The 27082-nt window shown below is 43.5% G+C and overlaps 1 protein-coding gene across 1 annotated transcript in view; it reads right to left on the bottom strand.

Moving 5' to 3' along the window:
• Positions 1 to 27082, bottom strand: part of ADAMTS10 (ADAM metallopeptidase with thrombospondin type 1 motif 10) — a 200978-nt gene that overhangs the window by 102018 nt on the left and 71878 nt on the right. The window contains exons 4-7 of the mRNA XM_085639546.1: positions 24377 to 24533; positions 20926 to 21143; positions 6343 to 6426; positions 3731 to 3876 (exon numbers count right to left, since the gene is read on the bottom strand). Coding sequence (XP_085495672.1) covers positions 3731 to 3876; positions 6343 to 6426; positions 20926 to 21143; positions 24377 to 24533 — 605 coding nt within the window. The remainder of the gene's footprint in view (positions 1 to 3730; positions 3877 to 6342; positions 6427 to 20925; positions 21144 to 24376; positions 24534 to 27082) is intronic.

The raw sequence follows: 27082 nt of genomic DNA, 5'->3' as shown, positions 1-27082 counted from the left end.
TCCTTCTCTAATATGAGCCCAGTAATCCACAATGCCGAATTGCAGGGCACATCACTATATGATAATAATCTCTTAGTACCTGCATTTCATGGCATGTAACACACCCTGCCTGCAATGGCATCAAGCGCTCAAGTACCTTTGCATGCCTAGCGCCACCCGAGATCCACGTGGACAGTTCCAAATGCACTAGCATAGCCACTTTGGGTACATTGCAGTATTGGTAACATAGCAGCATCCCATTGTGCAGGTCCAGTGACACTTTCTCGGTTATAGCCTCAAATGTTCATTGCAGCTTCACAATGTATAGACTCAAGCATGAGGTACGGCTTTTCTAACCACCAGCTCCACTCCTATTCCATGCCCATCAAATATGTTTGGGCTCTAGCATGAGAAGGGCCAGAAGACAGGTAGAGTGGAGACTGGTTGCACTGGAGTCTTGTGCCCGCATCTACCACTAAGCGGTGATACAAGGGAGGCCTGCCACGCTCCTCACCCTGCCAGGCTATTGAAGGTTCAGGGGTGAGCCTCCACAGCCCAAGCTTTTCACTCCCTTCGACATGGTAGTGGGAAGAGCCACATCTTTCTCTTTTCGAAACCCACCAGCACCCAAAAAGAACAACTGAGGTGTTAGGATTAAATGTTGCCGACTACTATTCTTATATTTTCAGTAGCTTCCTAGTATCTGTGTAGGAGGCTGGCTTAGTACACTTTAAGTGAAGCACCTTGCACTAATGCAGGCAACCCTTATGGTGATTTTAGTGGTCTTCGACAATCATACAAAGCTCTTTAATTGGTAGCTGTGGAGGGCAGCCTTCAGGCTTATCTTGAAGGAGTGTTAAACTGCTTGTTTTACCAGATCTAATCATATAGTGTAGGTTAAACGAAAAAGAACCACACACTGTATATATAAAAATAAGTATTTATTGCACAACACTCACTAGCACATTGGTATAACTCCTACCCGGAGATATAAACACAAATACACAATAATACTTCAATTGAAATAGGTAAGTAAGCACGCACAAAATACAGTGGTCTCCAATGGGGAGACCAAACCATATATTAAAGTGGAGTGTGAACTTCGACTGAAGTTGGGACTTGGACCAGGAAACTTAGAGGAACTGGGGACACAAGGAAAGACCCAAGGTAAGTACCCAGGAAGGCTGTGTGCAGAGTGGAAACACAGCCACGTGTCCAATGTAAATCAACAGGGAAGTTGCTTTTGCAGTTTTGAAGAAGGACCCTTCCAAGTGGACCCTGAAGAAACTCTGTGGAAGACAGAAGGTTGGAGGGTCACCCAGTGGATACCCCAGGAACCAGGACACCTACACCAGAGAATCCGGGTGCATAGGTGTGAAGTGACGTTGGAAACCGCTATAGACCACAACAGAGGACTTCAGGAAAGATGCCACTGGAGAAGACTGTGCAAGAGTCCAGTGGAATCCAGGGTGGATTCTTGATGTAAATAACCTGTAAGCAGAGGGGACAGTGTTTATGCCATTCTGAGGTGACTATGAGACACCTAAGAGCAATGCCCACCGATGACTGACAGTTCAGAAGTGATGTCGGTGACCTTGTCGCTGCAGCTCTGAGGACCAGGTGATGCTGAGGAAGACTAGGAGCCATGCACGAGCTATCCCATGCCGGAAGTCAAGAATAAAGGGGTCAGTGTCCGGTGGGAGCACCAACAAACCTTGGCAGCAGCAACAGACATGGAAAGCGAAGAAGGAGCATCATTGGGACCAGCAAGGTCCAAGGGACTCCCCACAAGCAGGAGAGTCAGAACACACCCCAAGCAAGCAGGAGAACCCACTGAAGCAGGGGAAGACCCTCAAGAGGACCCACAGGCCGAAGGCACACGAGTCGTGAGAGAACCTCAAGCAGTTCACCAAAAAGGAAGGCCCACTGTGCAGAGGATGCAGCGAAGATGCTATACCTGGCAGGAAGGGATACTGGAGGCTGAAGCTTTTTGTAGCCTGAAGACCTCTGGCGTGCAGAGCCAACAAGCCTTGGCAACGGCAAGTTGACGCGTTGCGCAAGAGTTTGGTCCCAGTGGTACCGAAGTGGGATAATTGCCTCAAAATTACAGAGAGGACAGGTCATGCCTCGAGGGAGTTGCAGAACCACCACCTGTGTTACTGAGCATTTCGAAATCCGTTGGACATCAGGAGCAGCAGACCGGTCAGCTTTTTGCAGTGCCTGCAGATGCAGGGGAGTGACTCATTCACTCCAAGGGAGATTACTTTGGGTGTCCTTGATGCCCACAGGTCTGGTGAAGATCCTGGAAGAAGCACAGACACAGATGATGAAGAAGGCTTGCAGAACAGCGAGGCCAGGAGCAGCAGGAGTCTTCCTTGGTGCAGTCTCAGTTCCAGGCAAAGTCCAAGTGTCCAGACGGTCAAAGAGTGATGTGGTTTCAGGCTTGAGTCTTGTCCCATAACGAATCTGAAGACCCACACACAGGTAAGCCCTTAGGAACCCTAGGGGAAGGGTTGGAACGACTCAGGGGTCCCTCCCAGAGGATGGGCTGGGCAGAGGGGAGATGCTCCCATGTCCTTTGTCCAGTTTCGCACCAGAGCGGGAGCCAAGGCTCCCAGAACTGGTTCCTAATGGATATGCAAGGAGGACACCAAAGCAGTGTGGTGGAGCTGGCAAGCGCCCCCACCCCAGCCCAACACACTAAGTCCTGTCTGGGAGGTGGTCACACCTCCCTGCGACAGGAAACCTATTGTTCTGCCTTTCCCCTGCTCGAGCTTGGATCAGCAACAGGAGGGCAGAATCGTGTCTGATCTACAGCAGCACTAGCTCGCTGTCAGACCCTGAAAGGCTGTTACCGGGAGTACAGGAGTGTGCCCCAAGGGAGTCCTCCAGTACGTGGGTTCATGCTTCCAACACTGGAATCGGTGTTGGGGTAAGATTCCAACATGTTGGATACCAAACATGACTGGGTTCGGTGCAGCCACTATATTATTAGACATCTCGTAATGACGGATGTCCACTATATGTATTAAAATGTCTGACCGCACTTACAAAGCCTGGAGAATCAACTATGGGGTTTGTAGGGGTGTCCTGCTCATGCAGGGGCACCTTCACACTAATAACCAAGCACCCTGTCTTCAAGACTGAAAGGCCTGCCATAGGGTGACTTGTAGGTTTTAAGTGTAGAGACTTCGGATATAAGGAAACTTATATCTGCTGTGAGAAGTGCAAACACCAGCTCACACAGGCTGCAGTGACAGGCCCGTAGTCACAGAATGAGTGGTCTCTCATGGGTGGCACAATACATGCTGCAGCCCACGGGAGACTCAGGTGTACCTATGCCCTGGGTGCCTTAGTACCATATACTAGGGACTTACAAGGGTACCCCTGTAGCCAATTGTGGATGTGCAGAAGTATTTACCATAGTAAAATGTAAGGAGAAAGCACAGTGACTGGGGTCCTGATTAGCAGGATCCCAGTCAGACTAGTCAAAAAACATACTGACACCAGCAAAAAGTGGGGGTAACCATGCTAGAAGGATCCTACCTTCCTACAATCTGCTAATGGGTTAGGGAGGACCAGGGATTTCTTCCAAAACAATTTCCCTGAAGCTAAACTTGGGAGATGTAATAAACAATGTAGATCTAACACCAGCATGCACCAGGGTGTGTGCAAGCTGTTTGTTTCCCCTTAATACTTAAAACATGGTACTCGTACATTCATCCATTCTGTGGTGCCCTATTAACCCCACCTGGTAATGAGTACTGCTGTGTCGTGGTTGGCAATCCCATTCTCCGGGATGGCGTTTCCATTCCCGTTCCGATTAACAATGGATTTCTGCCACTTGCAGAAGCTGTCCAGAGACTTCCCAGCATGGTGGTTAATCTCCAAAGTGGGCTGAAAAAAACAAAGACAGTCATCACAGCACGGCATTTAGGCTCAAACCCTGAAATCAATATTAAACAAAATATGGCTTTCATCATAGTCTGAGCATGTGGGAATTTGACAAGTCTACTAGTGTTTACATTCTATGTACATCACTAATATTTATCAGTATAGATTAACATTCTTCATACATTTCATTACCATACAATTGGAAGCCTCTTTCAGGAGCTCCATCGTAAAGTGTTATGTAGTAATTACTTCCATGAAGCTAAATACAACAGGCATATGTTTTTTTGGCATACCCAGAAATATACAATTGTATGTTAAAATAGTTTTGTTGCATGTCATTCACAGAGAAGAAGTTCTGACATCACCTGTTTCTACATGTTTTTGTTACACAGAAGGGGGAAATGGATACATATAGATATAAAGCTACCCAAGGATTTCCGTCTGGTTCAGATCTGAAAATTTTGACGGTCGCACAATGATTTTGTGTGTCGAAAGTGGTCTTGATGTTGCAATAAGGTCCTGCACCCAACCTGCTACAGGTGGTGATTCCCCACTGCAGACTGCAACAGCGCCGGACCAGTAGCTAGGACCTGCACCTAGCCACCACAGTTAGCTGACCATCTCTGCACACAGCTGAAGGGCCTCCCTAATGTCAGGTCCTGCACCACCCCACCACAGGCGGGTAACTCCTTCTGCTGGGGTTGGCATCAGGGCATGATCTGTGGCCATTCACTGCAAACCAACCCACCATCGTCAGCTAACCCCCTCTGCCTGGCACCCAGCTGTGTGCAGCAGGGGTTACCCTGTGCCCAAGCCACCGTAGGTGGCCAATCCCTGCTGCGGATGTCCTTTGGCCTTGTGTATCAGGGGTTGGCAGTATTTTCCTGGCTGTGACGGGTGGTAAAAACCAACCTCTAACTTCGCACAACTAAATTCGGTGGGCAGAATTAGAGGTCTGCCTCCGACAGCCCTTACTCCACAGGGCTGTTGGAAGGGTTTAATCATGGTGGAGACGGAGTAGTCTCCATTGTGATTAAACCTACGGCCCGCCCGCTTTTAAATTTGCCGGGCGGACCTTTATCTTGGCGGTAAGTATACTCTGTCACCGCTGCGATGAAGTATACATACCGCCAAGTTATAAATTAGGTCTTAAAAGTGACAATTTGATGACAGAGTATACATTTGCGATGTAAATAGTCCCTCATGCAGATCAATGAAAGTACTTCCTAGAGGAAGAAATGAAACAACAAACAACCAATAGCCTGAGTTATACTCCTCTGGATGGAGCCAAAGACCATTCTCTCTATGCTGCCACAACCACAGTAAACTCGGTCACAAAAGAAACAACTGTGACACTCCTAAACCAAACTCTTCAACTAAGTCACCCAATTCCCCGATGAAGCCGTAATTGATGATCTTCTCTACTAAGTAAACACTCTCAAGCTAGAGAGTTGCTCGCTCTACCTCCTGATCGAAGCCTTTATCTATCATCCATCACTCGAACCTGCAGAACAACCTCTGGGTTCAAGGGATTTCTGGCTTCATGTCCTGATATTTTACTTTTTTCTGTTGACCGTCTTATGACAACTTTAATTACTACTCTTCCAGTCTGACACATACGGGTGACTTATTTCACGCACTCCAAATCTCTGAACAGATGAAAAAACACTTTATATGTTTTAGTAAATTCTACAATTAAGAAATGATACAATGTGCCCACTGTGAGGTCTGCGATGGAGTGTTTTTGCACTCACAGATTTTACTCAAAATGTATGAGTTTTGCCATGGGAGACGGGGGTTCTTGATATTGGCCCTGACTTATAGGGATGCCAAGCTCATTGAAGTCATCTGCCATTGATGCAGAATCATAGTTTTACCTGGGGTGAAATATGTTTATTGGTAGGACAACGAAGATAAACGTTCATGATGTCTGATTTAAAACAATAAATTATAAAGGCTTAAAAAAGTTTGAGGGAACTTTTCCTAACAGCTGTGATTAACATGTTTAGGCGTGGATAAAAAAACAATAGAAAATGATTATGCACACAAGAGAGTTTTTTATGCTTTATTAAATGCCTTTAGACATTGGTAATAGCAGATCTCACATGTTATTAATTTGTATTGTGGCCACGCCAAACCTGAATGGAAAAATATTTCATAGTTTAGTTGCTCAGACCATGAATCTTTGTTCATCTAATTGTTTAAAGTTGGTGGAGCGGGTTGGGCGGGTGATCAACACTAATCTATTTTGGTCACTTGGCCACAAGATTTGTGAGGAGACACAGGACTGAACATTGACAGCAGACAGACATGAGTCAGAAGCTAGTTATGCATCATAAGATGTCAATCAGCAAAAGATGTGGAGATATTCATGACATCGGTGCTCTGTTAATCAGAAGACATGCAGTGGTTTATCACATTATCATACTAAAGCAATCAAATCACAGCTCATTTTGAATACTTTCTTACCTGATCTTCCGTCAGCAGAATAAGGCGGGTGACTAAGATGTTGACAATATTCCCGAGACTCGAGTCCTGGAAAAGTTTGGCAACCTGACCTCCAGGAAACAAAAAAAGACCAGTCTTAAAAATGAATCCAAATCAATTCCACGAAGAACATAATTAAATAGCCCCCACCAGCCTGTCATTTGCGGAAAAGTTGCTAGATGAGTTAACTATAACCGTTGAAGTCAATAAACTACGGGCCAGATCTAGAGTTTGGCGGATGGTACAGAATCCATCCCCAACCCGATGGACTACGGTCCACCAGATTTAGAGATCACAGTTTGCCCAGTGGTGATCTCTGTATCTTGGCAGGAACCGCCGTTATATAGTGGTTCCTGTCAGGGTACCAAATGATTTGCAGATGGCCGCCACTTGTTTTAACAACCGTCTACCAAACCTTTATAGACTTTTTGTTTCTCATAAACAAATTACCAAAAGCAGGGCTTGTTATTGAAAAACAAAAAAAAACCTGATGACCCCCCCCCCCCCCAAAAAAAGGAGTGTGTACTAACAGTTTGGTGGACAGTATTTTCAATGTAGTACGAGGTCTGCAAGACTCTAACTCACTCCTTAAGTACCATTAATTCTGACACTGGTAGCATCTTTTATCTACAGAGTTAAACTGTGAGATACAACTTGTATACCATGGGTATTGTACTGAGGTCCAGGAGGTCTGGATTCACACTATATTTATAACGCTCCACACAAGACAAATTTACATAAGAATAAATTGGCACAGCCTTCTTGAACCTAGCATGGACAACCTCACATTATATAAAAAGTAGCACACAAAAAGTAAGTTATTATTTACTATTATTATGTATAGCTTCAACTAAAAGCCTCTCTCATAAATTCCTGATTCTAATTCTAGTATTTACTGCAATGATGTAGTAGGAGTTGAGAAAAGGGGTCTCCTACAGTTGATACATCATAAAGAAATTCTAGGCTTCCAGGACAAATCTCTGACAACTTGTCAGTGTGGCACTGGCTTCCTGCTCGGAGGAGGAGGAAGAGATGGAAGGCACAATGGGGGGGGGGGGGGGGGGGTAGTGGTAGGTGGCAGCTTTTTTATTTTTTTTAATAAGAATTGGGACATAAAGTAGACCCCATGTCATGTCAGCTCCTCTAGTACTCCTCTGCCTTTGCACAGCAGTTGAAAGAATGGGCAGATGATATGGGTGGGCCATGTAGACGATAAAATTAAAGGTGAATAAGAATAAATAACAGGATATTTTTCACCTCAGGGTTCTGAGTGACATCATAGACAACTCAAGTTCTACTGTCATTATCTATAGGATATCACCCTGAACCTCTGGGTGAAAAACATCCCCATTACTCACTATTACCCATCTCTAATTCAATATATCTACGAAAAAGGGGTGATTCAGTGCATGGGCCTTTGCTATAAGATTTATCTGGTGCTGTGATGAGAACCTAAGGAGTTGCTGAACCCTCAAAAGTACTACAGAGAATAATAAAGACGTTCATTCAGGTTTCCCAAAACAAATACTCACTTTTAGATTTCAGTTTTGCTCCAATTTGCGATTCTACCTGGAGGAGTTTGATTGGGGACAATGGGCTGAACTGAAGTAAAACTTGAAGATTTACCCTGGGAAAACCGATAGCAGATGTTAGCCCTTAATTTAGTTTGTGCACCTTGATATCAAGCGATAGAACTGTCCAGGGGAAAACCTGCAAGGTTTGGTAAAGGCATCACTCCATAATTCTGAACAGCTTGGATAGAGGGGATAGGTGTATGTAAAGCATACCTAGGTAATCATAGAGGATATTTCAAAAAGTGGCTACCCAATAAACCTACGTGAATCAGTGGCCCCTAAAGGATTTACAAAGCAACTAAACTTTGGACTTTAGCTGACTATCAAATTTCTTTCCAAAATATTGTGATGGCAATCAACATATTTGCTTGAAAATAGTCAGAGTTGATTTAACATGATCAGTAATGCACAGTCTATTCATTAAGTGTAAGCAATGAAATGATGATTTACAGATGCATTCACAACAGCAGACCCATGAACTGTTTGAAGATACATGATAAATCATTTAATTATACATTTCAAAACAATTACTGAACATATAGTTCTCATTAATGCCACTCATACATGTAAAAGAATTGTTTGTATACAAGGATTAATTTTAACAGCAGAACTCAACAAGGACAATCAGTCAGCTATGTCAGAAATAATCTTTCCCTAGCCTATTTGAATGTGTTGACGTTTCAACCCAACAATAAGTATTAGAGTCATCAACAGGGCTAGTGATTTTGAGCAAGTGAGTTGGAATGTCTCATGTGGCAGCTGGAAAGCTCAAAGACAACTCAAAGGAATGGAGTGTTGCTCAAATATATCAAACTATATTATATTTCTGCTTGTTATTCCTTTGGTGATGCCTCGAAGATTGTGGTGAACTAAATCGAAAACCGGACTCAAGGCTTGCCATATGTTTGATGAAGTCAGTAGTACAAAACAAAAGCATTTTGGGTTTGTACACAGATGTTATTCATCACTATCCAGGTTCCAGGAAAACTAGGGCAAGGACATTATGTCTTATGACAAACTCAAGTGACGCAATCCCCATTGAGACATGAACACTACACATGTTGTACTTGTAAAAACAAACATATCCCAATGAATATCATTAATATGACAGAGTTCCTAATATTTCTTTTATTTCTTTTAGACAGATCCAAACTTATTGTATTTTGGCTTATGCACGGCTATTTGTAATACTTACAATGTGCATCAAGTTCGTAAATAGTGTGAAAGTTGTGTTAAGTAGAGGGTGTGCCTTAAGTAACATAGCGAGGTGTTGCTCATGGGAGACGGAACTATCTGTCAATATCTAGGGTGTAGAAGGTGTGAGTTTTGGCCATCATTTGAAACAGGCTGTGCTTGAGTGGGTTGGCATGGTCCAATCAAATTGTACAAACTTTATTTACCTGAATCTTGGGGTGATTAGAGATCAAATTAATGCTTTTATTTATTTGGGAAGGCGGTACTAAAAATCAAACAACCTTGAAATGGAAGATGTATAGTAAGATGCAGCTTTAATCGCATCATATCAAAAAATAAAGTGATTGTAGGCGCGTCAGCCTGGTAAACAGTCTGGTTTGTGGAAGACCTCAAATGGCTCCAACTCCAACAAGAAATGCCATGTATCCTACTAAGAAATATAAGATTGGGCCCCAGGCTGGTCATTCCTAAATAAAGGAAAGCCGCCACGATGTTTCCAACAGGGTCCAACCAGGATACTTACCTCAGCTGCTGAGTTCCACAGATCAAGCCTAATGTTTTTGGCTTGTTTGAACAGATACTTTTGTAGTGTTTCCTAAAGAATGGGTGATTTGCCTGGACACCCAAGTATGGATTGAGAACATTCTAGAGCCAGGGGCCCTATATTCGGAGGTCTTTTTCTCTACTTTAAACGCATGAGCTTTGGTTGGCGCAATGCAAACAGCTAGTTAAGCTATCTTCTATTATCCTACAAGCCAGTTAGGAGTAGGTCATCATTTTTCTTCAGCAAATTTTACCAATGTACGCTTTCCTGACATTTCCTGATTGATTTCTATAATCTTTCTTTTGTTCATTTATTGCCAATAGATTAAGCACCAGTATTGAGGAATTCTTGAGATCTTTATGTGTATTACCACGCCTCCTTGCTTGGTATGGTGGTCAATATTATGCAGCATAGGTGAAAGAAGAATGCGTGGGGCATTGCACAGGACATTTACTAGAGCGTTCAAATGGACAATTTTAATAAATGGACGACAGCTTTGAAGGAACCATGGAGTATGCTTTAGGATTGTGCCTGAACCTCACACAAACCTTCTTAACCATTCAAGCATTATGTCTTGGTCAAGGTTGTCACAGACTAAAGAGATACCAAGCTTAAACTAGGGTGCATGAGTAATTCTCCCGGATACTTGCTTATGCAGTCTAGTCTTCTCTGTAGGCCAAATCCTGAATGGTGCTCAGTGATTAGGTTAGGGGTCCATATATTCCGGACAGTGTTCGGTTATCTGAATTCCTAGAAAGTTTGTGTAGCAGGAAATATCTGAAATGGGTCACTAGTTGGTGTCCACAGTGCTTTGTTTTTTAAGAAGGATGAAACCTCCGCATGCACACTTGCAAACGGATTCAGGATTCAAACTCTGTGAACAATTACTTGTTGCTTGACACTGGGCATGTACTGCACAGAAGGTGCAGGGCCAGATATTGTTTGCAATATCCATAACATCCATAGCACCTTGCAATTTAAGCCTGTTCATCGTGGTGCCCTGGTATCCCATTCTAGCTGGCAGTTCAAGCTGTATTATCATAATGTACTCGTAACCCACCCTAGCTGGCAACAAACAGGACCTCCAGTGGAGCATCCATAGGATGGAAATCAGGAAGTCAGTGCAGAGATTCCAGGCATTCTATTGCTATGTCATTCCAGTCCAGATCTCCAGGCCGTATATATTCATACAGCTTGTCACAAGGTAACCACCCGGATGCCAGACAACTAGTTAAACGTTCACACTCCCACTCATTCCCACTCCAATCCCTGTACCACCCGCACCTCTGCCACTCCCTACGCTGCCAGACCCTCCCTCTGCACGTCCCTTAGCACTCATCCACTCTCGTTTGTTTATCATTTTGTGTGTAGCTGCATCCTCTTTCACTCGAACATCTCCCTCTTCTTCAGCACTGAACAGCCCAGATCCCATTGTGTGCAGCATCCCTTGCTTTGCGATAGGTTTGTGCTGTACAGGTTACATACACATGCGGAAGTAAGATTTGGAGCTGGGGATTTCTAGTCATGCATGACGGTGGATCCTTGCAATGTGGAAATTGTGCAAGCAGAGCGTCTCCAGGATTCTGGTCCATCAGACAAAAATGTTGCTTATCTCATTCAAATGATTGACTTTTTAAATGAAGTGAGAGTCATAAGCTCCCCTTGCAGATTAATTGTATCCTCTGGTGTAGGTGTTTATACTGCGCCATTTCTTGTTGATGTCACTATTGGAAGAACTCTGTACTGTCCCAGACTGTGGTTTGTCATTTTCAGTTTGGCGAGCTCAGAGCTGTACCATCAATAAGTAGCTCTGATCAATGGTTTTGGTTATTTCTTTTTGACGGGTGCAGCTCTGTCATTGGTTGACTTGATGGGGGTGTCCCGCTAGCAGCTCCTCTGGGTCCGTGACATATCCTCGTCTTACTGGCACTGATGTAGAAACAATCTGAAACTCAACCACATGTCCTTCTTTAACTTCCTGAAGAGGCTGGGGTTAGGCTGGAGGTGCATGGTGAAGACTTGGACAGTGTTTCCCACTTGACATTTAGTCGGGGTGTTAAACACTAAACCTTAGCAGAGTTCATTCTGCTAAGCGTAATACGACTATTCTGTTACCTCTCCAGGATTTTCTGCCTCAATGAAAGATTCTGTGGTACAGGAGGAGTATTTAGTCTAGTATAGTGATTGAGTTACAAAAAGTCCTATTTCATCGAACAGGTTGTGAATACCAAGACCATGTTTAGGAACTTAATGGGTGCTCGTAATAGCCTTGCCCAGTTCTGATGAATCCACTTTTAGACTTTTTGAAATGGGAAGTTAATCAAAGGCGGGCAGGGGGAGGGATCTGGAGTGGGCTGGCTAGACTTTTGCTGGCGGTCTTGGTCTTTTTCGCTCGAGTGTCTTCCTGATAATTATTTGAGGATAGGGATTCTTGGGTTGTGCAGGCTGGTCCGCCTTCTGCACGTGAAGTTGTATTGCCTTGTGTAAGCCTTCTCTTTACGGTGTTAGCATACTATGGGTCGCAAATTGACTGGGGCGGGCGGCGAATGCTACTTTCATGGTGTTGGGCCACATTAGTTACATGTTTGCTGATTCCAATGTTCGCATATTAACAAACAGCTATCAGTATTTAAACTGGTTTTATGAATGCTTGTTTGTACTCGTACCACTTTCTTGGGCGTTTACCCGAACATTGTTATTAGCAAATCGGTTGGAGGTGAGTAGTGGGAATTTGCCTCTGTCGCATGTCTGATTTTTGCTAATGTACGTTGACTGGAGACATACCTTCCTGGGGGGGTTCTCCTGCTAGGATTCATTGGAGGGCCTATTTGTATTAGGCTAATGTTGTGGCCCCATCTAGCTTTGTGGAGGTGAGCTGATTTCCGTGGTTATTACAGGATGCGGAACAGTTTGAAAGTATTGGCCTAATATCCACACGTATGTTAGATGTCTCAGGTTTGTGGTTGTTTCTGTAATTAAAGTTAATGGCGGTGTGCTGGGGCAATGTGGCTGGGTTCTATGCGAGCAACACTTTCCTTCCTGAGTAAATTGATACGCTAGAGCATGGGTACTCGCAAGCCTTTTCCCAGGGGCCAAAATGTTTGGTCTGTTATGTGACAGTGGGCCACATTGATACCAGCAGGGTAATGGTCGGGGTGGGGGTAGCGCACTTGACTTGGTGGAGGGGGGTGGTGTTGGTGGTATGGTGGGTATAGGGGAAGCTCTATATATATATATATATATATATATATATATATATATAGTGGCTGGACTGCACAATGTGACACCAGAAAGCCTGGGATTAATCCCGGCTTCCCACTTTACCTAATTGTATGATCTTGTGCAACTGTTTAATTTCACTTCCCCTTCTTTTTCTTAATTATTACATTTAAGAGGACCTTTAAATACATGACTTTAGGATGTGTACTGTACAAAACCTTCTCCTGTGTTTGATTTAATAAACTATAATGTTGTTCACGTATATGAGGAACTCAGGTCACCCAGAGGGTGCATGTAACAACTGATTTGCATCTTAGTTCACTACTGGCATTGTTGTCAGGGTGGGGGGGGGGGGGAAGAATGAATCTTTCTAAATTCATCTTTGAAAACGATCACTTTTAAAATAATTCTTTATGCACTAATATAATCTTATATACTTAGGAGAAATGGTTACGCATGTTAATGAAATACCACTTCTTGAATTTTAAAAAGACTATCATATTTTCACAGGTTTGTTGCAAGATGTTTTCACTTTAACTTTAATAAATGCTTGACGGTATATTTAAAAACGTTTTAACGTTAGTGTTGAGTCAAGTAAACAGCAGCCCAATGCTGCTGTTGCCCAGAGGGGCGCATGTAGAGGTTAGGAGGGCCGCATGGCGCCCCCTGGCCATAATCTGAGTATCAAATTCAAAAAAGCTTTATTCGACAGATTAGTCATAAAAGCAGATCATATACAATAAAACATTCATAATAAGATTATAAATATACTGAATCTAAAACTTTTAAAAACGCATTAAACATAGGTACTGCCGAGTAAGTTGATTCTAAAACATTAAAACACAGGATCATTCAATTTATCTCAGGCAATTCATATCTTTGGGACTGAAGGCAGTAGTGTCAGTAAGCCTGGTCAACACCCTAGATCTTATGAACCAGGACCAACCTAAAAACTTAGCCATTGCAACAGCTATAGGCTGTGAGGGGTCCGTTGTAAGAATTCTTAGGGCCTCCTCATGTTAACTAAAGCCTAAATGCTTGCAAATAAGAATTACCCACTTAGCCCGAGGTTTTTTTATACAGTGGGCAAAAAAACAAGAAATGGCTAACCGATTCATCTTTATCTGGGCAATTAGGGCAAACTTTCATGGTAGCCCCAGCCCAATTGCCGGTAAACAATCTAATAGGTAGAGATCCAATCCTCATTTGAAAATAAAGCTTTCTGTCTAGGGGTTTCTCTATAAGGTCCCAATATTGTTCTAGTACGGGCTTTGCCTTAAATTCAAGAAAACAACCTGACATATGTTTTGATGCATCCTTCAGACGAGCGGATTCCATTATCATCACCCAATACTTCTCCTTCAGTATCTTTTTTGTAGGAAAAGAAGCATTTTGGGGGTCAGCCCATAGTTCTGACAGATCTAATTTGACCAACAGTGACCTTAACTCTCGTAGCCATTTGATCCTATGAAAACGGTCTAAGTCCATTACGTCTTTTACCCCTTTAGCGTAATGGGAGAGTTCAACCGTGCACCACAATCTTCGCCAGTATAGTAGAGGGCGAAGTTTAGCCAAATCTCTAAGTGCTTTCCTTCCCAGATCAAGGAATAATGGGCACATGGGGGTGCTTTTTGGGACGCCGATGACCTTGCGCAAAAAGGAGTTTTCGGCAACGGTTATTGTCTGGAGGTTCTGGAACCCCCATAACTCCGCACCATATAGGGTGGAGCTTAGGACTTTCAGGCCATAAATTTCCATCATTGGGCCGATGGGTTTAGAAAAGGAAGTGTTGAAGTTAGCTATAAGAATCCCCGCCTGTTGTTTATGTTTTAGGGTGGCTAAGTTAATTTGTTTAGACCAGCTCATGTCTGACTGAAGTGTAACCCCCAGATACGTGAAAGCGTCTACTCTATCAAGGGGTACATCATTCATGAATACCCTACCCCTAAAAGATTTATGCTCATTAAAAGTCATAAACTTTGTTTTTTCTGTATTTATTGCAAGACCCCGGGTTGCACAGATGGCCTCAAACCTGCTAAGGGCTTTTTGTAAACCACTAGGGGTCTTGGAGATTATCAGGGTGTCGTCCGCGAACATGAGGATAGGTATATGTTGACTTACTAGACTCCTGTTCAGAGGGTGACTAGATACAATCCAATTTTTATGTCCCACATCGGGCATCTTCGAGCTTAGATCTGAAGAATATGTGCCTTTTGGGTTATATTCCAAATTGTGATGATTAATTGTGGCTTGTTGTCAATCACACTCCTCTAATCCAGATAAAGCATCAAATCTATTTTCCAACAGAACTCCTTGCTCACCCCCAAACATACCATTTCGTCTTTCACTAACTTCCCTAGGACCGGAAAGGGGGGCAAGGTAAAAATATGTTAGGGGAAGGGGTATTATCCTAGAAGCCGTGCCTTGGTGATATCGGCCACAAATGTGCTCCCTAGCCCTTGTATCCCCAAAATTAATAATAATACAGTCACCCTTGATCATTTTCTTTGTTGGCCCAACCCAATCCACCCTCCTAACAAAAAGAATTTTTGCCAAAACACCAGACGGTAATGGTCGGTTCGCGTTGAGCCAGTGAACGCACTTATTTTTTAGATCGACATAATCCTCTCGTTGACCCTTCCTCAAAACTGGTACCCCCGTTAAAATACACACATATGGGGTAGATGCAGGAGGGAGGTCTATACATGAGAGTCTGACTAGGGATAAATCATTTAGCACCCTACTACCCTTATCAGATACTGGGGGAATTGTGATAGAACCACCCAATAGTGCATCCACTCCACATGGGGCCTGTAAACTAGTTATAGGCTGAGAGGAGGTCTGGGGATTAGAAACACTCGCGTTCACAGTAAGGTTACTTTTAGATACAACAAACTGTGGGGGCTGTGCTAGGGATTCTAGCCTTAGGCTAGGCCGAGGGGAAATCTGGGCATTAGGAGCACTCACGTTCAGGGAGGGGTTACTTATAGATACAACAATCTGTGGGGGCTGTGCTAGAGGACCCTATTGTATTCTGCCCAGTGCTAGCACTAACCATGGTCTTGACATTATTAGTAGTTTTTACACTTGCGCCTTCAAATAGGTCGCGTCTTTCCTCTATGGAGATCAATCTTTTATAAATAGGGATACACATTCTATTGAATAGCTGTTCAATGTTATCCCATATTGACTGTGATAGTTTAGATGGAGTAACTATACCAGGCAATAATTCTTGACCTGACTCGACCCTCCTTGGGAACGAGAACTCAGCACTATTCTCTACGGGCTGCATTCTATCTCCAGGATTTTCAATTAAGACATTTGGCTTCAGGAGTTTAGCCTTCCTGCCATTCTGTGCCATGTTCCCACGTTTCCTTTTGGTTACTGGCAGTGGGAGCGCTGGTTTTACACTGCGTTTATACCGAGTCCTGACATTATTCTCTACAGGATCAGGCGATATACTACCAACAAAAGAGCCTATTTGGGCCTCAGATGGAGATTCTAGTGTTGTAGCGAGTTCCAGCCCCCTATGGGGTTCACTAGAGGCTGCGTGCACTAGAGCGGTGTGAGCATTCTGGACCATTCCAATGCAATCAACTGGTTGGATTTCTGTGCCCCGGGTGGTAATGGGGATGGATGAAATGCTGTTAGAGGGAACAGGGGACAATGCACCAGCTAAGAGACCCACAGAGGACCTTCTATTGGCCGCAATGTCCAATGATAGTCTTTTTTCCGTACAGTCAATTTCATAAGCCAAAAAAGATGATGCACGTACGATAAATTGGTCCAGTGTACCCATAACTGAGCCTGTGGGGACCGCTTTCCCACTCTTCCCCAGCTTCCCCGACTTTGTTGTCATTTCTTTCTGCAGAAAACGCTTTTCGTTCCCTATTGGATCAGAAGTACATTCCAAGCTCCAAATATAAATGCTTGTAAATATTTCAAAATATTGTAACAGCGGGACACAGAATACTAATTAAGCTGAGCTATATCCGTTACTAACAATAAGAGCTTGGCCCCCGATTACAGGGATAACAGAAACAAATTGTGTAGCTCCAACAGCATCAATGGAACCAATACCTTGAGAACCCCCTCCGGAAGACGGCGTTAGGGGGTTGGCCCTGCCCTGGCAAGTCCTGGTGATGACGGGCAAGGACGGGCCCGCCCTTGGCCTGGGCTTTGCCCGCGCGCGTCCCGCGCTGCGGGACGACTACCGTGCTTAAATCCCTCCCCGGCGCTGCCTGATTACGTTATTGGCAGGCGCCCGGGGCAGGGAATGCTGGGAGGTGTAGTTTGTTTAGCCGTTCCCCCTCACGGCAGGAAAAGAAGTTCCGAGGTTTGCCAGCGGGTTTCAAGAAGTGAAGTGAAAAGCCGTTCCCCTCACGGCAGGACGAAGAGTTCCAGAGATTCAATGAAGGTAAGAAGCACGTCCCTGAGTATCACTAGAGCACACTATACCATTGGCTAGTGTATGAACCTTTTTATTGTTTGATGTTTTTTTTTTTTTAATAGTTGGTCTTCTAAGTCAAGGCTTCCCAACTTTTGTCCATCCTTGGATTACGAGTGTGCCATAAGGGGTACAAAAAAACAAAACGGTTGTGTATGAACAAAATAACTGGGACACTGCTTAACAATGGTTACAAAAATTAGATTGGAAGAATGTGCGTAAAAATGTATTGTAGTCATAGATATGATTGCATTAAATGTGAAAAAATAATCTTTTCCGTCACACTGCTGCCCTCCATGTGAATCACTGCTTCAGTAAGCGAGACCCAGAAGGAGCATTTGCGTTTTAAAGTTAGGTGTGGCGCAGCGGCCAGAGCTGCTGACTCCGGAGGGCGGGGCTCGCGGTTCGATCACCAGCGGCAGCTCAGCTCAGCTCAGCACCATGTGACTCTGGGCAATAGCTCACTTAATCTCCCTGATGGCCCCAGTGCCTGGATTTCCTTAGGGGTGATAAGTCGCGCGTATGTAAGCATGCCCCCTCCATAGGGATATGCCCAGCAGGTAAGGAAAGGCCTTTAGCGGTGCTAGGAAAGGCCTCTTCTGCGGTCTTCTCTGTTGCAGTGTATTTTTTCCCACACACCTAAGCCTGCAAAACACTCAATGGATGACCGCGGAGAAACTCCATTCCTTAATATACCGGAATGGCCAGTGGCCAGACAAACTCGTACCAGGCAAGTGCGATTTGCTGAGCAATGTCAATACATTGAACGGAGGGGGGGGGGGGGGGGAGGGGGGGGTATTTAGGGGATTCCAGTTAAAGCAAAACCTCCCTTATCAAAGTCGTGTACAGTCCCTGCACTGGGCCCCACGAACACACACTGGCTCACAGAAAAGATAGATATATAGGAACTGCGTTACATTTCTATGTCTGGTTTCCAGGGGAAGCCAAGCAATGTGTTTTCTTTAAGTTTTACTTTTCTGCTGTTTTTTTCTTTTCCTTCGAAATACTGATTAAATTGACCGGTTTATGCACTCTCATTGCTTCTAGTTTGTGTTAGGTACAAAGTTGTTTTTTTTTATATTAGCATATTTTGGATTTACCGTGGCTTTAAACCAGAAGCTGTAAGAGTCATCTTGGGACTAAGTTTTGATCCAGATGTCACACTTCTAAGAAGCAGGACAAAGGTTGGGTGAGAGAATAAGGTACAAGAGAAGGCTTCGTCAAGATAGGAAGAATGGCAGCATGCAGGAAGCAGCTGAGAAATACCCCAAAGGAAGGAGTAATGCTAAAGAAGATGCTGATCAGGATTCAAGACAAGCTGATGAGAATCAGCGAGGGCGGAGTGATAAAAGTTGGGGATTTGTCCCATTGAAAGACCGTTCATAATCCGAGAAGGGAAAGGAATGAGAAGAAAGTAAAACACGGAGATCGGAGAGGGAAGTAGAGGATGAGGAAAAGGACAATCAAAGGTTGTTAATCATAGAACTGAGAAAGGCTGAGTAGTCAGATGCAGTAAGTGTGGAGACAGGGAGAATTTATCAATAGTACAAGTAAAGACGTCTGTTAAAAAGAGTTGCATGTTGGGATGGGTGGAAGGACAGAAAAATATTAAGAGTTTGAAAACACAAGGCCTGATGTATAATACGCTTTTATGGTTGCAAAGAGCGATTTGGATTATTTGCCAAAGTAAAAATGTTTGTGCATGTGTACCTATTTCAGGTGCAGGTAGGTTATTTCCGATTCCCACAACGGGGTTTCGACTTTGTAAGGAATCGGCATTTGAAATGGGCATGTTGTAGGCGTTCCTTCCAAAAAGCAATTCTTCAGATGTATCAATGTTTTCCAACCAAAATCCGATCGCAAAACATTGAAAATGTATTGACTCCTGAGTTAGGGTGGTAAGCATTCTGAAAAGGGTAGGGGTCCGAATGGGACCCTTCCTCTTTGTGAATTGAAAAAAAAATAGGTTGTTTCGGAGTAGGCCAACTAACAAGCAAGCCTTTTGAAAGTGAACTTTCCTTTTTAAAAAAAAAACAAAAAAACACAGCCCTGTTTGCCTTACAGAATAATGAGCTCCATTTAAAAAAACAAACACAAACAAAATAAAAGCTTTTTTTAAATGCAATCACAGACATGGTTGTCTCCTGACCCCAGCAGCTCACCATCCCCGTGATTGCATCGAGTCGGAGTAAGTAGCAATTTGTGACCAACCGGAGAATTATTCATGGAGGTAGGTCACATTGTGACTCACTTTGAATAGAAATTATTGATAGTATATCGGTCCATTTGCTACTACTTACCTTCAACTTTCAATCCATTCGCTTCACAAAATCACTTTCTTTAACCTATGGCATCACGTCATTTCACTCCAGTCTCCCTTTTCCATAATAATATAATTATTTACGCTTCCTGTGCCCAGCTGTGGAAAGTATCAATGGTCTATTGCTTCTCTATCTTTCTGGCCTTGCGCACTTTTATGCAGCGCATATTATGTAAAAAACATAAAGTGCGGGCTCCAAAGTTATTCTTAGGAGCCCCTCGCCATTGCTGCTGAATGCCCAAGGGTTCCCAGTCTTTATTATATCGCGCGCCTTTTTTCTCCACCACACTACACTTCATGTCTCTTCATCTCACTCCTGCAGCTTTTCGTCAATCCCTGCTACCTCCGTTTGTCACTTTTTCCTTATCTTTCTCTTCTTCCTTCTTTCTCCCTTTTCTGCCTTTCTCTCTCTTCTTCTAGGTCCAAGACACATGATGGAAAATTAGGCCTGGTCGCCAGAAATGAGTGGTGGTGCCCAGGACCTGCAGCTGGCAGAAATTAAGGACCGGCCAAAATATTCCTTTCGTCCACTTTGTTCCCCGTCCAAAAACCGGTTTGCCAGAGTTCCAGCTGCCTGTGCTCCTTCTAATTTCAAGTCTTTTACTCTGCGTCCTACTAAACACTGGAAGCCCTTTCCTGACTTTGTTTATTCATCAAAAGTTCCTCTACTTTCTGTAGCTCCGTAAAAACGAACCCCATCCAAATAACATGTGTGTGACCATAACAACCACAGCGACAGACTTTGTACTGGATTTAGAGTTTGGCGGACGGGTTACTTCATCACAAATTGACGGATATCCCGTCCACCATATGACAAGTGTCATGGGATATAATGGACTTGTAATACGGCGGACGGGATGTCCGTCATGTTTGTGACTGGGTAACCCAGTCTGTGAAACTCAAAATCTGGCCCTTTGTCTCTTATCCAACCGTTAGTACCATTTAATTGCCATAATAAATAGGTTTAATAAAAAGTGCCATGATAAATAATTGCTTAGGCATTCCTGTACAATTTACAAAATAAATTAATAAATATCAGTTGCTGAATCAGTACGATATACCTCTATGCAGGTCTTAGCGGAAGAGAAGTTGTGCAAAAGGAATTTTACATTCATGTATCTCGATATGATACTGATTATATCAACATATCAATAATGCGTGTTCATGTATTCGGAGGCATCACATTGTAAGGACGTCCCCTGATTTATTTTGAGCTAGGTCGCCTTTGCATCAGCCAGGGCGGCCATGATTTGGTTATAAAACTTACAATGTTCATGATGGCAAGGATGTACTGCTCGATATCCCGGCGGCCATGGTAGCCCACCATCTGCTTGTCGGCTACCACCAGGGTCTCCACATAGCGCTCCGTGCTGACGGACCTCTTCAGGGGCAGCTGCCCTCTCTGTGTCTGATTGATGGTTGGTTTCAGTGGAGGGGGCTTAGGGTTTCTCAGCCACCAGTGCCTTCCCTTCCAGGGTTTTTCATCTGCAAAATGAGTTAAACACGTTAAACAGATTTGGAAGCTTTACTTCACGCTAGAGAGTGGGTGCCGCTGGCAGCCAACAGTCCAGCCAATTCAAGTTTGATAGGTTCAAGTCTTTGGGACCTTTTTATGTGGTATCTTAGAGCATCATATTAGCTGCAAATAAAAATCTATCAAGAGGACACTAAATGGATCTTCAGGAAGTCTCTCAATGGGTTCTGGTGGACAATCTTCGTATACAATCTCCGCACTCAGTGTTTTCACATGTGTTGCATGGAGGTGAATCCCTAACCAAGGCTCCAATGATTTTTCAGCTTAGCTTCCTTCACTTTGACCAGTTTTTTTCTCTTTGGATGTTCAGTGTATCTCTGCTCCACATCTTTGGATGTTCAGTGTATCTCTGCTCCACATCCTGTCTCTTCGCCCTACTTGCTATCTACTTTCACCCTCTAATTCAGGGTCTATGCCTTACATCCCCGGTGGCAGCGCAACCCCGTAAAACTCTTGCAATAGGCCTGCTCCCCCTCACTGATCACTGCATCCACTCTTGCCACCGCTGGCATCTCCACAGCAGCTTTTCCTCCCACTGAAAGCCATGGCACTGTGTTCCCGGATGGAATTTCAAGAAATTGGCCACCATGATGTGGGTTTATAAAATAAACTACGGTGTAATAAATAGTTAGTCAAACCTAGAACCACACAAATTGTGAAAATGTCCTTCATCCAGATTTCATGGAGTGGCGCTTCGAGGCCCAATGCTTCTGTTAAACTTTTCTGAACAGGGATAAATTACAAAACAGAAGTTTAATTTTGGATATGGGCAAGGGAAGTAGAGGATGGGACTTAAACGTACTGCAAGGGATTCCCCACAATCCCCCTGGTGCATGGAATACCTTTTCTGTGGTGCTCAACCACCCCCGAGCATTACACGGTTCATTGGGTCCTTGAGTCTGGAGAATGATGATGCCCAACACCGCCCTGGCAGTTTTCTGCCGTAGTCCAACCACCCTTGTAGTTCAGGAAATTACTGTGTGGGCATTGCATTTGACATCTTTAAAAAAACAAAATTCCCAGAGACCTGGGGAATTCCGTTGGCGCCCAGTAAGGGAGGACTCGCACACAAGGTTTACCCTGTTGCCTCTGCTGACTTAACCGGGTGGATGGCAGACAAACCAACATCATTCCAACAGTAAACTCACAGCGAGTGAACTCTGGACACCATCACCAACCACTGCCATTGGTGGCTCGGGTAATACTGTTGAAACCATAATGGACTAAAACACACATCCCATGCACTACATTGAAGATTGACATGATAAGGTAAAGATGGTGGAAACATGCCCACTCGACAGCTGAGATCAGCGAACCACTCTCTGTTCTCTGTTCCCAGAATCCGTCTCCCTTATATGAGAGGTCGCTCGTTTGCCTCTCTTTGCTCCAAACTGTGGAACTCTCTTCTGCTGCAACTTAGTTTATGTCATTCTCTTTTAGCCTTCCCTTAGAAATTAAAGACCTTCTTTTACACCTCAGCATAACTTGTTCTGTGCTCCCTCCGCAATGTGTGGCTTGCTTATTGTTCCGCTCATTGCCGGGAAACCCTTTTGGGTAGCTGTGCGCTTTATAAATCTATAATATAAATATATCTAGTAAATATCAATGTATTTTTATAATGCTTTTCTATAAACATGTAGGTTGCTCCAGGGTGACAATCAGCAGGCTAACAACAGGCAGCACAGACGATAAAAACTACCTAGATATGTGAGAAAGTTTCTTTTTAGAGCTTTACCTGGCAGGCAGTCATAACTGCTGCGTTTCATAAATGCTGAGGTTCTTGTATCAGGAAGGCAGGCAGCGACATACAAAAGGGCTTGCAAAGTCTCAACTAGAGAGGACTAGAGCTGTAGTTGCGACAGAGGGAATGACACTCTTGAGAAACCTGGGTGTGACAATCTTAGACAATCTCAAATTCCTCAAAATTCAGCAGCCCAGTTAATGGTCAGTAGATCACATTTTGACCACATGAAGCGGGCTTGCTTTCAGCACCTTGATAAGTGTGAAACTAATTACTACAGCCCTTCTGAACTTAAACCACTTCTCTGGTTTATTCCCAATGTACAATACTTGATCACAACTGGCGTAATGGCAGACTACTTCAGTTCTTCTGGAAGTCCTAGCTGCCTGGTCCCAGTTTTCTTTCCTCTTTATTTGGCAGCATCTCTTTTGCACAAAAGGGACCAATTCTCTACACCTACCTTCCTGTGGGCCTCAGTTGATTATATTAATCATATTTAAAACACAATTACCTAACAATAACAAGGCTGACATTTTTCGTCAGACAGGCACTAAAGGGATCTGGAAACTGACCGTATAAAAAAAATGTACATTCACATGGAATCACAAGAAGGCCCAATAAACCTCATGTTCTTCTACAGTAGGAAAACCATGGCCAAGAGATGGCGACTAACTGTCAATTAGGGTTTGCACTGAAGTGCGTGCCCACTGGTAAAGTGTACAGTAAATCAACTACTTTTGCATTTATATCAATTTCTAGGGAGTTACTCATGCACGTCAGTGCAAACTCCAACCTCTGTAATTTGAACAATCCAATCTCTTGAATCCGAGCAAGAACAAAGTGCATGATTGGAGATAAGACAGCTTCATTAGCCCACTTTTCTAGTTATAGCTTACAAGTTATACTTCCACTGGATTAAATCCAGGGTGGTAGGGCTTTTGCCACTCAACTCCCAAAATACCACAAAGCAGGATGTTGCTAAACTTAATTCAAGCCTGAAATAATACACATTCAGATGCCTATTGCAGAAATGCTCAATATGGCTGACTTTGATAGAACGGAGGGAAATGTATGGATTACCCAATGGTGGATTATTTGAGCTCACATAAGAGCATCATTTGATATGGCAGCGTTGTATTACATTATAGAGTCTTTAATACTGTCCTGACATTCTGAACCATTATATCGACTACCACAATATGGAGCAGGTAAGTAGATATAGGTAACTAAGGATTTACTGTTCTTAACTCAACAACCATGTACACTGAAATTATTATATATATATATATATATATATATATATAGATACACACACAATTATATTCATACACCAGGACATTATTACTTACCGCAAGACTGCGGTATACAACTGCCATGGCAGCGCCCAACTATCCTCTTCAGATGACTTTAAATATCTATTAAAGGGTCACTAAGGACCATTACCTATCAGGCCACAAGCTGCATCCCATTGCTGATGCTGTAGAGATGAACGCTTGTACACGACGTGCGGGCTGCCCTCCTCGCTCAGATGGGTGTCATTGGGAAGAAGACCCAGTGGCTCAATGAAATACTCGTCCCCATCGGCGATGATAATCCCGTGCTGCAAGACACAAGTTTGAGAGAGGGCTATGAGCAGTTTTTATAAGATATTTGGCTGAAAATTTTAGGTATAGAAGTTGTGATTTATGTATAGGAAATGGGGAGGCTACACTTTCAGATAATGTGACATATACTGTCTTAATAATGAATACCAGCTGAAATTTCACTTTGAAAATGGGGTAACAGAGAAAATCTGTGAATATGTGGAAAAGTTAGGACTGTGGGAACAATGACAATGTAAGTCTGTGTGAGCCACTGTAACACTCACAGTCCCATTCGGCCAGGTCCAAATACAGTCAGGGAATATTGCATTAAAAACCATCAACAACGTTTCAACTGAAATAAAATTTGAAAGTCCTTCTTCAGGATACAACCCGTGAACAGAGATTACTAAAAGAAAAATAAGCGCACTCAAATGTAGCTCTGCAGATGAGAATTCACAATGTTTAAGGGCACAGGGTTAATTTCCTCTTTTACTTCCACGATCCCATAGAGTGTATTTTTTCATCACTGATGTAGATTGGGTGGTAGACATTCTGCCTCACTTCATTCGATAATCCACTACAATTCCTATTCAGACACACTGTTGGGACAGTAATGTCCCCTGCTTGGTAAACAAAGGTAATCCCCTGCCCTGAATAACATATTTGCATGTGAAACCGGTCTCCTGATTTTCTCTTATCCCAGGTCACAATGAAACCTTCATGTGCACGGAGGCAAATCCCAAAATTGACTACAGGACCCATGGTGTGGCTCTGTAGGTCACGATAGATGCCAAATCCATACTCTATAATGAACTCGAGATTACTGTTGGCGTCAAATGAGACATTTACTGGGAACGGTGGTGGTAGAATACCTTTTTGAATCCCTAGCATCAGACAGGCCTTTTTGCCAGTGCAAAGTGAGAGTGCAATGCCAATAGGCATGCTTGAGTAAAGTCTGTTTTACATGTTATGCCGGACCCTGCACTCACATCCCTGTATGTATGGCAAGTGTCTATGTATCTAGGGTGAATGGTAGCAGAACTCCAGGTTGTTTGTGAGTGTGTGAAAGCTGAAGCCAGTGGGATCCATTTTGGATTGCCTCTAGTTTGCAATAGGACTGGTTTAGCCCTTGACTCTGAATTATGGGAGAATGGAAACAGGCCTGTCTTTAGAAATTCGATGGTAACCTTCTTAGCAGGGGATTCTGAATACGCCCTTCCTGAACACTGCCATTTAAGTGACTTTGTGGAAATGGAGGGGTGTGCGGGGGTGAGTCAGCAGATTCCCTGGTTAGAGGGGGATAAATATCTATGAAGGACCTGGTCCTTATATTTTTTCTTTGATTGGTCCATCCTGGAACTTTGATGACCGTCAGGTGCAAAGCTTCACAATTATTATTCTCATGTTATAGATACTCCTAGATGGAGTCAAACTTATAAGTACCCCTTGGGAGCGCTACCACTTTACACAAACACAGTGTCCGCACAGCTGGAAAATTAAATGTGCAAGGGAACTGGGCCAAACCAGTTGCAGGACTTTAGACAGTGGATCAACATCCCCTTTCTGGAAACCATCTATAAAAGTAGTACCCAAACTTGCCCACTTTGTTTCCAAATCAAGCATCTTAAGTGACCAGGGACAGGGGAGCTGCACAGATTACTTGGAAACCTGGTGTGATGCATGACTGATATTGCTGTTAAACAGTTTCCCATACTTCAGAGGACATCACCTCAGGTCTACGCATTGTATTGGAGAACTTTGGATCTGCCTAAGACCTGGGAGCCTGCAAGCATGCCAACCTTCCTGCTCAGAGAGAGAAGGAGCGACTTGTCCCACAAAAGCTATCTTCCTAAGGAAGAGAAGCCCAGCTGCTGAGCCCAAAGAGAGGAGCAGACCAGGAGAATCAGAGGGTGGCCCCCCCAGCTCCCTTCATACCCAATATAAGCCAACATGAACCTGCGGCTTGACCTAGGGAACACTTCACGGATCGCCACAGATGAAGACCAGAGGACCCCGGATGGGTCTGTGCCTTCGCTACACCCCGAGGAGAATACCGATAGGTTTTATTGTCCTGTAGGTTACATCGACAACACAGCAGCCATTACGCGTTTCATCCCTGCATGGGGACTTGATATATATATATTTATTATATATATATATATTATTTTTTTACAAAATTATGTACATATTGTTATGTTGGTATATAAAAATAGTTTTTTTTCTTTGTTTTTTTACTTTTGACCTCTTCTCAACCCTGAACCCTAAAACCCCCTTATCTCTCTTTACTTCTGCACATCCATGAACCCTAAAAAACATTAACTTTCTTTACTTCTCCCACCTTAAAACCCTAAAAAACTGTTCCCTCTGTTTACCTCAACCCACCAATGAACCCTAAAAAACATCCCTTACATTATTACTAGATATTTACCTTCTGCGTTGGAAAGGCTTGTTCTGAAAAGGCATGCTTTTTAAAGGTGCATGCATTGTGAAAGATTTCTGGTAAAGGAAGGTTATTATGAAAAAGAAAAAAAAAAAGTAGTGTAAAGGTGACACTCTCAGAAGAAGG

Source organism: Triturus cristatus, chromosome 12 (assembly GCF_964204655.1).
Source record: "Triturus cristatus chromosome 12, aTriCri1.1, whole genome shotgun sequence".
NCBI lineage: Eukaryota > Metazoa > Chordata > Amphibia > Caudata > Salamandridae > Triturus > Triturus cristatus.
Note: the sequence above shows the minus strand (reverse complement) of the source record. Positions and strands in the feature narration are given on the sequence as shown.